Below are 18,108 nucleotides of genomic sequence, written 5' to 3'. Positions count from 1 at the left end.
TTGGCTCCGTAAATAGCTGAATGCCGTGAGCAGCCACCTTGTTTCGCATTTGTTAGTAAACAAAATTGCCGAATGCACATTCCTAATATTTACTATTACATGATTGAATATCTATTAACCTTGACCCTATTGAGTAATTAAAAATTGCAAAGACTGGCAAAAATACTTGCAGACATTAATATCCCTTTAAGTGTGGGTGAGATGGGCTGAAGCTGCAGAGATTAAAGGGATACTGAACCCAATTTTTTTTCTTTCTTGATTCAGATAGAGCATGCAATTTTAAGCAACTTTCTAATTTACTCCTATTATCAAATTTTCTTCATTCTCTTGGTATCTTTATTTGAAAAGTAAGAATGGAAGTTTAGATGCCGGCCCATTTTTGGTGAGCAACCTGGGCAGCTACTTAACTAGCATTTCAGGCCTGCACAGGCGCCAAGCTGCGTCCGTAGCTTAATAAATGGGAGCTTAAGTTTGTACTCATATTTTTAACAGCACTAGGAGCAATAACATATTAAACTCTAAAAGATTTTACACATCCAGAATATAAAATCTACAAATAAGTCACTTACAGAACTCCATAGAATACTCTCAGATCATTTTCAGCATTGAACATTAGAAATTGCCGAAATATATCGCTTTTACAGTAGGAGACAAGAAATGCATTAAACAGTTGCTGGATATATGGGGAATTAAAAATAAAATAGCTAATACGTGTGATTTTGGCAAATATTTAAAAAATGTCTCTTAGAGATATGTTTAGAATAGGGATGAATAATGAAGCTATCAAAAAAGCCTATTTGCAGAAGAAGATCTGTTATGGAGCAAGCTAATAAAGATTCACATTTATTGCAAAAATGTACATCTTCACACAAAACATTGCAGGAAGACATATGTTATAGTGACGTTAAAAAAAGACAAAATTATTTTAATAAACGGATTCAGCGCTACAGATGTGGAACAGAAAATCATAATGCAAATACCTGTAAATTTACAGAAGCAATGTGCCATTCTTGTGGGAAAATGGGGAATATAACGTGTGTATGTAAAATGATAAAAAAAGCTAGATAAACAGTTCAACCTAGAAAATGCAAAAAAAATAAAAAATTAAATTATATATATATAAGTTTCAGTGGCAAGATTCAAGTTCAGCGTCTAATGAGTTACCTATAAAGCATATTAAAATGAATATATTGACATCATTGAAAGAATAAAAGTTTAAGTAGAATTAACAGAAACAATGACAATGCTACTGTATCAGTTATAACAATAAAAGATTGAAATATGTTCAATTTGGCGATTCCTCTGCAAAAAAACAGGAATATGCTTACGCACATACTTCCAATAGGGCAAGCATGGGTATTAGTAAAAGCTAAAAAAAACAAATAAATTACCCTTATACCTTCTAAAAAGAAAGGTCTAACACTATTTTGCCAAAAATGTGATAAAAACATTAGGTAAGCAAGTAAAAAATAAATTAAACAGCTATGTTATTAAACAAATACAAATAATGAACGATAAAAAAATAATAGTATACACCAGACTCTATAAGGAAAAGTAACATTTCATGGTAACACTAAAACTGAAAGATATAGCAGAGCCAAAGATATGACACATTGCTATTTGGATTAGCACTATACTAATAAGGAAACAAAATGCATCAATTAGATTGTGTGGAGACTTCCGTATGGCTCTGAATTTGCAATGGGAACATGATAAATATGAACGGACGTAAATGGAAGACGTGTTTGCAATATTGGCAGGAGAGAAAATGTTTACTAAACTGAACATGAAGAATGCTTATTAGTAGATGGAAGTCCAACCAAATTCTTGCCATCTTTTAACTTTAACCAACATGAAACATAAATCTTTGTTGCAGTATAGCAGAATGTTTTTTGGAATATCGTCAGTAATAGACATGTGCAATTCGTTTCGGCAGGATTTAGTTTTCGGACGAATTTTGGCCGATTTCGTAGATTCGAATAAATCCAAATTTCTGAATTGGCACCATAACTAAAATCCAGAAAAATTATGAAAATGAATAAATCAGTTTCCGGATTTCGGATCCATTCTTTATTCATACTCAGAATTTTTTATTTTTTCTAATCTAAACCGCAGTTCCGACATCGCTGACACTAACTAAATCACTAAATAAACCTATTAACCCCTAAACCGCAGTTCCCTGACACTAACTGAAACACTAAATAAATCTATTAACTCCTAAACCGCCGTTCTCAAACATCACCAACACTAACTAAACCTTTTAACCCCTAAACCGCCACATCGCCAACACTAACTAAACCTATTAACCCCTAAACCGCCACATCGCAACAACCTAAATTAAACTATATTAAACCCTAAACCTAACACCCCCTAACTTTAACATAATTAAAATAGACCTAAATTAAAGTTACGATTATTAACTAACTACCTGTTTAAAAATAAATAAAACCTAAGCTTAAACTAATAAAACCGAACATTACTAAAAATAAAAAAACCTAAGATTACTAAAAATGAAAACTACAATTACAAAAAATAATAAACACTAAAATTACAAAAAATAAAAAAAGCTACCATTACAAAAAATAACAAACGAAATTATCCAATACCCCATTTAAAAAAAACAAAAAAACACCCCAAAATAAAAAATACCTTATCTATAATAAACTACCAAGGGCCCTTAAAAGGGCCTTTTGTAGGGCATTGCCCTTAAGTTAACATCTCTTTTGCAAACAAATAAAAACAAACACCCCCTAACATTACAACCCCCCCGAAATAAAAAAAACCCTAATCTACCCATTGCCCTGAAAAGGGCATTAATATGGGCATTCAGCTCTTTTTCGGCCCATTAAAATAAAAAAAAGCCCTAATCTAAACCCCCCCCCCAAAAAAAATACCTAACACTAACCCCAAAATCGGTACTCAGAGTTGCTGAAGTTTGGTGAAAAATTCTTCATCCAGGCGACTCCATCTGTATCCATCGCGGGACTGGCACCTTCTATCTTCATCCCAGCAGAGGCAGAGCAGTCGGTGGATGTGCGGAGGCGGAGATCCATTGTGGAGGTCCTCTTCATTCGATCGTCTGCCGCACACTGAGGATTCAATGAAAGGTACCCCTTTTATATTGGGGTACCGTTGTATTCCTATTGGCAGAAAATGTAAAATCAGCCAATAGGAATGAGAGCTGCTTAAATCCTATTGGCTGATTTAAACAGCCAATAGGATTTAAGCAGCTCTCATTCCTATTGGCTGATTTGATTTAGGTTGTTGCAATGTGGGGGCCGGCGGTTTAGGGGTTAATAGGTTTAGTTAGTGTTGGCAATGTTTGGTAACGACAGTTTAAGGGTTAATATGTTTATTTAGTGTTTTAGTTAGTGTTGGTGATGTGGGGGGATGGCGGTTTGGGGGTTAATAGTTTAATTTAGTGTTGGCAAAGTGGATGGTGGAAGCGGTTTTAGATAATTTTGTTTTGCAATCTCCGGCATATTAGTTATGTTAAGTCAAATCGTTTTTTCGGATCCTTTCATTTTTTGGATCCATTCTTTATTCATATGCATTATTCTATTCTAAACTTCAGAATAGAATAATGCATCTGAATAAAGAATGTATCCGAAAAAACTTAACATAACTAAAAGAACAGCCAGAACAAGGGCTAAGCCCAAGTACTCTGGAAACTGGAACCCCCAGGCCAGTCCTAGGATCATAAGGTCCGGTAACATCCCACAGCGGGATCCACAAAGAGAAAAACGCAGAGTAAAAACCCTTGACAACCAGAATATCAGGACAAGAAGTCTGGGTCCCACAAATGTTTAGATTAAACAATCTTCAAGGCACATAAATCCCTCGTCTGATATAAAAAAAACAGACCTCCCACGGAAAAAAATCCAGAATAACCTGGATAACAAAAGCAAGAAGCCCTTGCAAGTCCCGAACCAAAGGGAAGAGACCACCCCTTGCAGGAGCCCAACACTCCAAAGAGCCAGGGTTAACATGATTGTGCTTGAAAAGTGCGACTAATCCCCCTAAGGGACACAAGGCGCTGCTCATTTTATCAACTTTGAAAGGAGGAAAGTCTGAGTAGACCTCGCCGGGGATCGAACTAGCAACCCTCGGTTTGCTACAGTACAGAGTAGCGACAGTGCAGTAGAATGCTGAGCTAGCTGTCCAGCTAGCCACAAGCTCCAGACACAAGGGGAACAGTGAGGACAAGTCACCCGAACAGAGCAACATCAAGCCTCCACATCACCTCAGATTCGAAGTCAGAGGACAGTAAAACATGGGTTTGGATGCCACCTGGATGGCAATACCTGAACCATATGAGTGGAAAACCACTAGGACCTCTTCTATCCCAAGAAGGAGATGCAGAGCATTCCTAACACCGGGGAAGGACCCCTAACCGGAGCCCAAAAACTCCCGAAGGGAATCCAAGTCCCCCAAAGGCGACCCATCCACAAGGAGAACGGACAATCCAAGAGGTCTCAATGAAGAAGAGAACAACTAAATGAACAAGTCCAAAAAGGACAATTTCCTAAAGCAACACCACCCTGAACGGCGGAAAAGAGGCGCTAAACCCTCTAATTTTCCCACCACGTGGGAAGGAATACTCTAGGTTACGAGGGTATCGGAAGCAACAGAGAGTGACATAGCAAAATTCACTGACCCAGTCACCAGAGAGACGGCTATTTAGGTCTGAAACAATCCCGAGAGCCACACGAACCCGCAAGTCCTCTTGAGAATGCTTAGCTGAAACAAATAAAAGGAAACATAAATAACGTTAATAGCACTCGGCACCCTAACCTGACCAGCAAGGTATAATAGGTACCACGTGTCTGAATAAGCCACGAGACAGAAGATCTGAACCCAAGCAGGACTGGCCTGCAACCAGGGTCATAACTGCCAAGCTGACTAAATCTGCCCTCAGAGAGGGAGGAAGAAAAAAAAGACAAACATAGGACTAATGTGCCCCAAATAACTTTCGTAGAAGCAAATAGTGAGTATCGATCCCAGAGAAAGTTCCCACAGGAAAAATAGTACGAAAAATAAAATTCATCCTAACCGGATAAAATAACAGGCAACCCGAGGGTTAACGCCTAAGAAGAACAGAAAGATCAGCAGAACCAGCCTAACGGAAACCCTGTTCTTCCAACAAAACTGGGAAGGATCTCGATAACAAGACTTAAAGGAGATTACTTCATTCCCCCATGTCTAACGAGGTGAGCCATTCAAAGGAGACACGTGAGTCCCATAACCGAGAAGGATAGGGTCCCAAAACAGCTCAAAAACGTGTCTGAGTAGAACACAAAGGCAAGCCAGCCTGTAATGAAAGGCACAACACTCAGGAACAGTTACACCCGCAGGGAACTGCACATACCCTCCTGTGGCCGAGAGACCTGGGGCAAAAGGGCACAAACACAATCGCAAAGAAACATCTGGACTTTGTAGACGCGCAAGTGCCAAAAGTATGTAAAAGCGAAAACGGGCCACAACCTCCGGGGGGAATAATCCACCTTTCGAGGAGGAAAAAACATAACTTGGGTTACCCGCATCGTGTAGTAGAAGGTAGCGGTAGGGAACTCGCCTCCCGGAGGACAGGGCCCTCTGAGGCGGATGGCTCAGCAGTTCCTTGAATCCCCAAGCCCAAGGAACAAGGCACTCTAGAACAGCCTAAAGAACATAACTGACTAACCTGAGTCAATGGGGCCAATTCGCATTTGTCACACGACGAAGAATCTGAATCAGAAAGTTGAACAATCTCAACATCAGTATCCTCCATAACTGGATAACAGATACCAAAAAATGGACTAAATAAAAAACAATTTAAACGGCACCTGACACCCACAATGGCTGGGGCACTCACCACCTCCTATGAACCAGACACGAGCGGACTAGAATTTTCCATCGCCACAGAGTCAGGAATGCGGAAATGGGAGACCAAAACGTAACATGTCCGGTCATAAGGTGAAAAATACAGTCAAAAAAATGCGAGCCCGTCCGTAAGGTCGTGTCACTTCGAAAAGGCCGTTATGCTCCAAAAGCCACGAGCCCAGTTATCACTACACATAAGCAGATTGAATCATATAACAAAACATGATTAACCCCCCCCCCTGTTCAATAATCCCCCTCAGGAGATATTAACCCTTAATTCCAAGATATTAAAGGAGTCCCACTGAGAACCTGTATTTTTCATGTGAGTTCGTAGGAACAAATGAGTTACAGTGCAATCATGAAGAAGTAAAATTAAAAGATCTTACTGGAATCTACACCGTGGAACAGGAACACAGCCCTTCAAGTGTGATGTATAGCAGCCTTGCCTCCGCCATGGACTTGAGGGAAGAAAGCAGTCAGCAAAGCGAAGTTCGACAACGCCGACTGCTTGTAGAGTTGTTAAAATGAGTCGGGATGGTTTCGCCGAAAGACTCTTCCTGGATCTCCGGACTCTAACTTTCATCCAAGCCCTCACTGAGAGACTGACAGGATTTCTTAAAACTCCCGTCCCGAAAACAAACTTCTGACACTTCTCTGCCAACCTCCTGGGACGAAAGGCAAAGAATGACTGGGGAATAAGGGAAGTAAGAGGAGTATTTAAGCCTTTGGCTTGGGTGTATTTGCCTCCTCCTGGTGGCCAGGTTCTTATTTCCCAAAAGTAATGAATGCAGCTGTGGACTCTTTTCATTTATGAAGAAAAGCAGGCAAGTAAGCTCAGGAGTGTGCACATACGTGTCTGTAGAACTACATGGCTGCAGTTTTGCAAGAATGTTATTTATCTGAAAGAGCACTAGGTGGCAGCTCTTTTTCTTGCCATGTAGTGCCCCAGACATGCCCACACTACTTACAACAATGAATACCACGAGAACTAAGCAAATTTTATAATAGAAGTAAATCCGTAACTTTTTTTTCCAATTGGATGCTCTGTCAGAATTCTTAAAGACAATTTTTAGGTTTCATGTCTCTTTAAGAAAAATCAAAGATTGTGTTAAGGAACTATTGCATTAAGGACATTCAGGGATAGTACAGATGAAGCAGAAAGCAAAAGGTTATGTGTGGTAGCCATGAATACACAGAGAAAAACATGTTGCTGCATGCATGGGTTGTGCAGAGACTTAAAGGGACAGTATACTGTAAAATTGTTTTTCCTTAATGTATATAAAAAAGCTGATTTTGTGTTTTAAAGCCACAACCTAATATAATGGGTTGAACTTTTAGGTATAATCAGATCTCATTACTTTATCACGTTGTGTACATATACATGCTTCTTTATCTTATTTTGAAATAGTTTTTATTAAGTTTTATGATAATAACAGTAACATACTCAAGCATGTACAATCAATATGTCAGTGTAATCAATACATTTCTATATTAATCTGTTCTCTATAGACCTTAACTTTTCTTCAGTAAAACGAAAACATATATGGTAAGTAAACAGTAGTAGGTGGTAGGCCCCGGCTCCTCATTGTGTACTCGGTTTTATATCGTAAGTACCCTTAGGAGTTTTCATTTCCATCTACCCTAGCTTCATGGTACATGATGTATGGTTCCCATTGTACAACAAAATTTTCTTTAGTGTTTAAAGTTTCTGCTGCCAAGCTTGCCATTTCATAATGGTGGCTTCTTTATCTTATATCTGTCTGTAAACCAAAGACCAATACTTTAAGAGAACAATGGTAAATTAACATTTAATTACCTTATCTCTTCTATACCCCACTGGGAGAGTAAGTTGTTCTGCTGGTTGTTTTTACACAGCTTATCTATAGCTTGAACCTAAAACCAGACACTTTCAGAATAGGTGGGGACAGCACAGGCCAAATCAACTATTTCAAATGCCAATATAAGGGTAAAGGAAATACTTGTACACAATTTATTACACTCCAGCAGGTAAAGTGGATAATTGGAAACAAATTAAAGGGGAGAACATTCTTGAGTAAACTGCCCCATTAAAGACAACTAAAGAAAGGATCAATACAGCCAGAAACATGGCCTTACACACCATGGAAACTCTTACAGTTGGACTTTACCAATAAATGGAATAAATTACTTAGTAGTTGTAGATGCACACTCTATGTTAAAAGATGTTGTAGCCAGAAAAAGGTAAGATAAAGATTAAATAAATTCTTTACAAATAAAGTTTGCCGTTTTTTGGATTGCCACATACCATAGTTCCAGACAGTGCTTTAGAATTTCAAAATTGGATAAGTAAAAAATAAATAAAAAAATAAAGCTTAAAATGGATTGCTCCATATTATCTGGCCACTAATAATCATGCACAACGTTATGTTCAAACATTACACCAGAAAGAAAGTAATTATATACGGCTGCAGCATTTAAAAAAGTGGAAAGTTTCCGTTGGGTTATTTTGGAATTTTTTGTATCTTGAAGATATCACATATGTTTTTGTAATTCTCAAAACTGCGACTGCAGAAATAAAATGCCCCATCTACAAAGCTAACATAACAGAGTTGAGAAATAGACCATAAAGGGGCATATTCATGAGTTTCAGAGACAGAGGGGCATCGCAACAATACAACCCGATTGAGTACGATCGGGTTTATTGACACCCCCCTGCTGGCGGCCTATTGGCCGCGAGTCTGCAGGGGGCGGCGTTGCACCAGCAGCTCACAATTGCGTATTGCTCGCCGTATTCAGCATAGTCTGGCGGACCTAATCCGCACTGGCGGATCAGGTCCGCCAGACTTTCATAACTAGAGGCCAGAGCATACAATTTTCAGATTTCATACTTACATTACTATTATAAAATGTACTTAATTCTCTTGGTATCCTTTGTTAAAGGAGAGCAATGCTCTACTGGGGCCTAGCTGAACACATTAAGTGAGACAAGGACAAGCAGCTAGCTCACAGTAGTGCATTGCTTCTGAGCCTACCTAAGTATGGTTTTGAACTATGGATACAAAGAGAACAAAGCAAATTAGACAAGAGAAGTTAAATGGAAAATTGTTAAAAATTGTATGTTCTTTACTAATCATAAAAGTTTAGTTTTGACATTACTGTCCCTTTAATGCCATTGCTCCCCTGCATATCTTTGTACACATAATCAACCCATACTAAGTTTCAAAAAGCTCAATGAATAAGAAGATTGTTTGGAGTGGAATAGATCTGCACAAGGACTTAAGTGTGAGGAGAGAGGGGGCAAACCGTAAAAAATGAAATATGTTATTGTTTTATTTAAATAAAACTATTTGAATTATTATTATTAAGGTAAATCATTATTTTCTCCCTTCCAATAAAGTACAGCTGTAAAGTTGATCAAATATAACCTATTGAACTGGAGATAGTCCACCTCCCAATAATTTAATTAATTTCAATGAGCAATCTATGCAAATCTAATGATATATAACCAAATTAGTAATGGTCAGATAAAAATGGGAAAATAATCTGAAAAGTTATTATTCTAAAAATGAAAACCATGATTTAAATTAGTCTTACTGACTAGTGATTTAAATCAAATTCATATATATATTAACAATATGAAGACTGTATCAGCATTTCCTATCCAGTAGTACTCCAATAAATGCTTTATTTTATGCTTCCTTTCTAGCAGTGTATTGATAATTTGTGCATTGGGAAAATATTGTTATGTTGTAGGTCTTTAGCGCTAAGGCAGCATATCCTCATATTTTTAGGGATTAGTTAGTGCTGGATAGGAAATGACGATACAGTCTTCATATTTTTAATTTAATTTGCCTTTTCTCCTGCACCAATGGTCTGTTAAAGGACCAGTCAACACATTAGATTTGCATAATCAACAAATGCAAGATAACAAGACAATGCAATAGCACTTAGTCTGAACTTCAAATGACTAGTAGATTTTTTTATAACAAATTTCAAAGTTATGTATATTTCCAGTCCCCTTGTACCATGTGATAGCAATCAGCCAATCACAAATGCATATACGTATAGTCTGTGAATTCTTGCACATGCTCAGTAGGATCTGGTGACTCAAAAATTGTAAATATAAAAGACTGTGCACATTTTTTTAATGGAAGTAAATTGGAAAGTTGTTTAAAATTACATGCTGTACCTGAATCATGAAAATTTAATTTAACCTGAGTGTCCCTTTAACTACTTTAATTCAGGTGATTGTTACTTGCCCTTTTCTAGGCCATACTGGAAGGTGCTGACAACACCCTATATATATATATTGACTACCTTTGATAAAAATCCTGGCACCTTGCTGTTTTTCTTTGATATATACCACAAGCTGAACGTCCAGGTAGATGACAGCAGGAGGGCAGATTCACAAATTGGGACTATAGATATACACATACACACACACACATATATATATACACACACACATATATATATGCACAGTAAGACCCCTTTATCAAATAGATAAAATCAGAAACAAACAAGAAAAAACATGAGAGTATATATATATATATATATATATATATATATATATATATATATATATATATATATATATATGTGTGTGTGTGTGTGTGAAGTGCATTTTATGGTCTTTAGCTCTGCTACTTTAAATATTTTCTAGACACAGTAATAAAGAATCCTGTCATAGCTAAGACGCACATAACTAATTTTTATGCAAGTTATAAATGCGTATTTAATATGTGTATAATTACGCAGAACAGTACTGACAACATTGAATAAAATAAATGTAGACTATTAGTCTTGTTCTATGCATGAAAAGCAAGTATCAATGATGGTGTAACTTTCATTACATTCATGGACAGCTTACCTTGGTGAGCAATTGGTATGCAGGCGGCTGCAGATCCTCAATTCGCTCAGCAATAGGCTTATTAAGTGTTTCTGGCAGTAGCAGGCTCAAGATTCCCGCTGATATTCCACTAATTCCAAATGTCATGAACGGCATTGATGGATTAAGAGATTTCTAGAATGAAAATTACCCAAATAATGGATTTCAAATGATGTCAAGCATAGTAAAGAAATCAATATATTTTAACAGAGCATAGCATTTACAATGGTTGAAATAAAATGAAAAAAAAAAATGAAAAAATAATAATACAAAAAAAAAAACGTCAATGTAAAAATGTATATTCATACTTTAATTTTGTAATGATCGTCTTTGGAGTGCAGCAGAATATTCGTTTTTACAATAGAATTTTTCATTTTACAAATGTAGAATCCAATCACAAAATGATTTAAAAACTTGTCACTTATATATTTGTTTTTGTTTTTTTTTACATTTTTCCAGTGTTTCAAAATATAGAAAGTTACAAAGAGTTTTTGAAGACAAAACTTTAAAGAGACTTGCTCTCATGAATCTAATATGATGTACAAGAAAACTTGTACAAATGTGCTAAACTAATGCCACGATGGAAATGTCAAACTTCAACCCAGAAATCCAGTCAACCTTTGTAAGGCATGTAATGAATTAATCATTTGATAAAGAAACTTGTTGGCTTTCCCTTCAGTTCCCACCCCCCCAATAAAGTTTATATTCATGTAAATTAACCCTTTCACTGCTGAGCCTATGCTGACACTGTTTTAATCATTTGCACTCATTGAATTTACATATATAATTTATTGCATTATTTTCTTTAAGGCACCCGCATAAAGAGACTCAGCAGACAAATTACATTTAACCCCTTAAGGACCAAGGCCATTTTTCAATTTCTTTCACTTAAGGACCAGGGCTATTTTTACATTTCTGCGGTGTTTGTGTTTAGCTGTAATTTTCCTCTTACTCATTTACTGTATCCATACATATTATATATAGTTTTTCTTGCCACTAAATGGACTTTCTAAAGATACCAATATTTTCATCATATCTTATAATTTATTATTAAAAATATTATAAAATATGAGGAAAAAATGGAAAAAAACACACTTTTTCTAACTTTGACCCCCAAAATCTGTTACACATCTACAACCACCAAAAAACAACCATGCTAAATAGTTTCTAAATTTTGTCCTGAGTTTAGAAATACCCAATGTTTACACGTTCTTTGCTTTTTTTGCAAGTTATAGGGAAATAAGTACAAGTAGCACTTTGCTATTTCCAAACCACTTTTTTTCAAAATGAGCGCTAGTTACATTGGAACCCTGATATCTATCAGGAATACCTGAATATCCCTTGACATGTATATATTTTTTTTTAGAAGACATCACAAAGTATTGATCTAGGCCCATTTTGGTATATTTCATGCCACCATTTCACCGCCAAATGCGATCAAATAAATTTTTTTTTCACTTTTTCACAAACTTTAGGTTTCTCACAGAAATTATTTACAAACAACTTATGCAATTATGGCATAAATGGTTGTAAATGCTTCTCTGGGATCCCCTTTGTTAAGAAATAGCAGACTTATATGGCTTTGGTGTTGCTTTTTGGTAATTAGAAGGCTGCTAAATGCCACTGCGCACCACACGTGTTTTATGCCCAGCAGTGAAGGGGTTAATTAGGGAGCATGTAGGGAGCTTGTAGAGTTAATTTTAGCTTAAAGGGCCACTGTAAGTAAATATTTTCTATGCCTGTTACTAACTACCCCAAATACGCTTTTTATCAATAGCATTTCATTAACATATCTCTACCGTATATCAGAAATCTTGTCTGCAAATTTAATTGTTTTCCAAACCCACTCCGTGGGTATCCTTTGCTCTGTACCAATCCGTTTACAATACCTAGGTTTCAAAATGGCGCTTTAAACACAAAGTTATTGGTTTAAGTATTTTGAACACACAGTGCTGAAAATAGTGGGCAGGATAACGTGACATCATCGGCGAATAAAAGATATAACTTTTAGAACGTTATGAAACTTCGTTTTGGAGAAAATATAGGTCAGTAGGTTTTAATTAATGTTTATTAACTTTAATATGTTAGTTGTTTAGCTTAAAAATTATAACAGAAAGTAATCCTTTAAGTGTAGTGTAGTAGATAACCCAAAGTCCTATGACTAAGTGCCAGCAGGCACGAAACGTGTAAGGATGTCTTGTGCTTAGCCCTTCAATATTTTTGGAATGTGCTGTTTAAAAGGATATCAATAAAATTGACTTTTAAACTTTCCCTAAAATGAGTGCTGCTTAAACGTGGTTTTCTTGAACTCAAAGTATTGATCTAGGCCCATTTTGGTATATTTAATACCACCATTTCACCGCCAAATGCGATCAAATTTAAAAAAAACAACAAATTTTTTCACAGTTTTAGGTTTCTCACTGAAATTATTTACAAACAGCTTGTGCAATTATGGCACAAATGGTTGTAAATGCTTCCCTGGGATCCCCTTTGTTCAGAAATAGCAGACATATATGACTTTGGCGTTGCTTTCTGGTAATTAGAAGGCCGCTAAATGCTGCTGCGCATCACAGTGGCTAGCAGTGAAGGGGTTAATTAGGTAGTTTGTAGGGAGCTTGCAGGGTTAATTTTAGCTTTAGTGTAGAGATCAGCCTCCCACCTGACACATCAGACCCCCTGATCCCTCCCAAACAGCTCCCTTCCCTCCCCCACAATTGTCCCCGCCATCTTAAGTACTGGCAGAAAGTCTGCCAGTACTAAAATAAAAGTTTTTTTTTTTTTTTTAAAGCATATTTACATATGCTGTGGTGTAGCATCCCCCCTTAGCCCCCAACCTCCCTGACCCCCCCAAAACAGCTCTCTAACCCTCCCCAACTGCCTTATTGGGGGCCATCTTGGGTACTGGCAACTGTCTGCCAGTACCCAGTTTGCAAAAAAAAAGTAGTTTTTTTTTTTTTTTCCTGTAGTGTAGCTTTCCCCCCCAACAGACCAACCCCCACCACCGGCCTGATCTTTTTTTTTTTTTTTTAACTTTTTTTTTATTTTTTTATTTGTATTACAACTTTTTCTGTAGTGTAGCGGTTCCAACCTGCTCCCGTGCAAGTGTGCGTGCCCGTGCACACCCCCGGACATCCCTGCCCATGATCCCGCCCCCTCCACATCACTGATCATCATCGATGGCCGCCACCCGCCTCCCACACAGGCTCCCACCCACCAACGATACCGGCCATCGATGTCCGGTGCAGAGAGGGCCACAGAGTGGCTCTCTCTGCATCGGATGGCCAAGGGGTGTTATTGCAGAATGCCTCGATATCGAGGCATCACTGCAATAACCGGAAAGCGGCTGGAAGCGAGCAGGATCGCTTCCAGCCGCTTTAAACCTCTAATGACGTACAGGGTACGTCGCTGGTCTTTTAAGAGGTTGTGTGCGACGTACCCTGTACGACATGCGTCGTTAAGGGGTTAAGCAATAATTTAAAGGGATACTAAACTCCAATTTTTTCTTTTATGCTCCAGATAAAGCGTGCAATTTTAAGCAGCTTTCTAATTTGCTCCAATAATCAATTTTTTCTTCGTTCTCTTGGTATCTTTATTTGAAAAAGCAAGAATTAAAGCTTATGAGCTAGCCCATTTTTTGTTCAGAACCCTGGATAGCGCTTGCTGATTGGTAGCTACATTTAGCCACCAATCAGCAAGCGGTACCCAGGTGCTGAACCTAAAATGGGCCGAATTCTAAGCTTTCATTCCTGTTTTTCAAATAAAGATACCAAGAGAACGAAGAAAAATTGAAAATAGGAGTGAATTATAAGGTTGCCTAAAATTACATGCTCTATCTGAATCATGAAAAAAAATTTGGGTTTAGTTTCCCTTTAATCTTGCAGGAAATTCAAAACATAAACAAAAACCACCATATGAAATCAAAATAAACAAGTTTGAAAAAAAACATAATTTATGCTTACCATATAAATTCATTTTGTTCATGGTGCTGAGAGTCCAAAATCCATTACTCCTTGGAATTACTCTTCCTGACCACTAGGAGGAGGCAAAGATTACCAAACTCCAAAAGCCCTATAAAACCCATTTCACCTTACTGGTAATCAGTCTGACGTATAACCATACAAGAACGGTAGGAAAAGAAATAAGAGCAAAAAAAAATAGTGAAAAAATAACAGGGTGGGGTCTAGTGGACTCTCACCATCATGAAAGAAATTAATTAATCAGGTAAGCAGAAATTATGCTTAAAAAAGATATAAAGAAGTGCGCAGTTTATCCAAGATAAATTTCTAATAAAAACATAATTTATGCTTACCTGATAAATGTATTTCTCTTGTAATGTAGTCAGTCCACGGGTCATCCATTACTTATGGGATTATATCTCCTTCCCAACAGGAAGTTGCAAGAGGATCACCCAAGCAGAGCTGCTACATAGCTCCTCCCCTCACATGTCATATCCAGTCATTCGACCGAAACAAGACGAGAAAGGAGAAACCATAGGGTGCAGTGGTGACTGGAGTTTAATTAAAATTTAGATCTGCCTTAAAGACAGGGCGGGCCGTGGACTGACTACACTACAAGAGAAATAAATTTATCAGGTAAGCATAAATTATGTTTTCTCTTGTTAAGTGTAGTCAGTCCACGGGTCATCCATTACTTATGGGATACCAATACCAAAGCTAAAGTACACGGATGATGGGAGGGACAAGGCAGGAACTTTAAACGGAAGGAACCACTGTCTGAAGAACCTTTCTCCCAAAAATAGCCTCCGAAGAAGCAAAAGTGTCAAATTTGTAAAATTTCGAAAAAGTGTGAAGTGAAGACCAAGTTGCAGCCTTGCAAATCTGTTCAACAGAGGCCTCATTCTTAAAGGCCCAGGTGGAAGCCACAGCTCTAGTGGAATGAGCTGTAATTCTTTCAGGAGGCTGCTGTCCAGCAGTCTCATAGGCTAAACGTATTATGCTACGAAGCCAAAAGGAGAGAGAGGTAGCCGAAGCCTTTTGACCTCTCCTCTGTCCAGAGTAAACGACAAACAGGGAAGAAGTTTGACGAAAATCTTTAGTTGCCTGTAAGTAGAACTTCAGGGCACGGACTACGTCCAGATTATGCAAAAGACGTTCCTTCTTTGAAGAAGGATTAGGACATAATGATGGAACAACAATCTCTTGATTGATATTCCTGTTAGAAACTACCTTAGGTAAAAACCCAGGTTTAGTACGCAGAACTACCTTGTCTGAATGAAAAATCAGATAAGGAGAATCACAATGTAAGGCAGATAACTCAGAGACTCTTCGAGCCGAAAAAATAGCCATCAAAAACAGAACTTTCCAAGATAACAGCTTGATATCAATGGAATGAAGGGGTTCAAATGGGACACCTTGCAGAACGTTAAGAACTAAGTTTAAGCTCCACGGCGGAGCAACAGCCTTAAACACAGGCTTAATCCTAGCCAAAGCCTGACAAAAAGCCTGAACGTCTGGAACTTCTGCCAGACGTTTGTGTAGAAGAATAGACAGAGCCGAAATCTGTCCCTTTAACGAACTAGCAGATAAGCCCTTTTCTAGACCCTCTTGTAGAAAAGACAATATCCTAGGAATCCTAACCTTACTCCATGAGTAACTCTTGGATTCGCACCAATATAAATATTTACGCCATATCTTATGGTAAATTTTTCTGGTAACATGTTTCCGAGCCTGTATTAAGGTATCAATAACCGACTCCGAGAAGCCACGCTTTGATAGAATCAAGCGTTCAATCTCCATGCAGTCAGCCTCAGAGAAATTAGATTTGGATGGTTGAAAGGACCCTGAATTAGAAGGTCCTGCCTCAGAGGCAGAGACCATGGTGGACAGGACGACATGTCCACTAGGCCTGCATACCAGGTCCTGCGTGGCCACGCAGGCGCTATCAAAATCACCGATGCTCTCTCCTGTTTGATCTTGGCAATCAGTCGAGGCAGCATCGGAAATGGTGGAAACACATAAGCCATGTTGAAGACCCAAGGGGCTGTCAGAGCATCTATCAGCACCGCTCCCGGGTCCCTGGATCTGGATCCGTAACAAGGAAGCTTGGCATTCTGGCGAGACGCCATGAGATCCAGATCTGGTTTGCCCCAACGATGAATCAATTGAGCGAAGACCTCCGGATGGAGTTCCCACTCCCCCGGATGAAAAGTCTGACGACTTAGAAAATCCGCCTCCCAGTTCTCCACGCCTGGGATGTAGATCGCTGACAGGTGGCAAGAGTGAGACTCTGCCCAGCGAATTATCTTTGAGACTTCCAACATCGCTAGGGAACTCCTGGTTCCCCCTTGATGGTTGATGTAAGCCACAGTCGTGATGTTGTCCGACTGAAATCTGATGAACCTCAGAGTTGCTAACTGAGGCCAAGCTAGAAGAGCATTGAATATTGCTCTTAACTCCAGAATATTTATTGGGAGGAGTTTCTCCTCCTGAGTCCATGATCCCTGAGCCTTCAGGGAATTCCAGACTGCGCCCCAACCTAGAAGGCTGGCGTCTGTTGTTACAATCGTCCAATCTGGCCTGCGAAAGGTCATCCCCTTGGACAGATGGAGCCGAGAAAGCCACCATAGAAGAGAATCTCTGGTCTCTTGATCCAGATTTAGTAGAGGGGACAAATCCGAGTAATCCCCATTCCACTGACTTAGCATGCACAATTGCAGTGGTCTGAGATGCAGGCGCGCAAATGGTACTATGTCCATTGCCGCTACCATTAAGCCGATTACTTCCATGCACTGAGCTACTGACGGGTGTGGAATGGAATGAAGGGCACGGCAAGTATTTTGAAGCTTTAATAACCTGGACTCCGTCAGGTAAATTTTCATCTCATAGAATCTATAAGAGTCCCTAGGAAGGGAACCCTTGTGAGTGGTAATAGAGAACTCTTTTCCACGTTCACCTTCCACCCATGCGATCTCAGAAATGCCAGAACTATCTCTGTATGAGACTTGGCAATTTGAAAACTTGACGCTTGTATCAGAATGTTGTCTAGGTACGGAGCCACCGCTATGCCTCGCGGTCTTAGTGCCGCCAGAAGAGAGCCCAGAACCTTTGTAAAAATTCTCGGGGCCGTAGCTAACCCGAAGGGAAGAGCTACAAACTGGTAATGCCTGTCTAGGAAGGCAAATCTTAGGTACCGATAATGATCTTTGTGAATCGGTATGTGAAGGTAGGCATCCTTTAAGTCCACTGTGGTCATGTATTGACCCTCTTGGATCATGGGTAGGATGGTTCGAATAGTTTCCATTTTGAATGATGGAACTCTTAGGAATTTGTTTAAGATTTTTAGGTCCAAGATTGGTCTGAAGGTTCCCTCTTTCTTGGGGACCACAAACAGATTTGAGTAAAATCCTTGCCCTTGTTCCG

At 38.6% G+C, this 18,108-nt stretch overlaps 1 protein-coding gene across 1 annotated transcript in view; it reads right to left on the bottom strand.

Annotated features, from left to right (window-relative positions):
• Positions 1-18,108, bottom strand: part of LOC128639980 (solute carrier family 22 member 15-like) — a 747,078-nt gene that overhangs the window by 6,853 nt on the left and 722,117 nt on the right. The window contains exon 11 of the mRNA XM_053692271.1: positions 10,712-10,864. Coding sequence (XP_053548246.1) covers positions 10,712-10,864 — 153 coding nt within the window. The remainder of the gene's footprint in view (positions 1-10,711; positions 10,865-18,108) is intronic.

This window comes from Bombina bombina, chromosome 9 (assembly GCF_027579735.1).
Source record: "Bombina bombina isolate aBomBom1 chromosome 9, aBomBom1.pri, whole genome shotgun sequence".
Taxonomy (NCBI): domain Eukaryota; kingdom Metazoa; phylum Chordata; class Amphibia; order Anura; family Bombinatoridae; genus Bombina; species Bombina bombina.
Note: the sequence above shows the minus strand (reverse complement) of the source record. Positions and strands in the feature narration are given on the sequence as shown.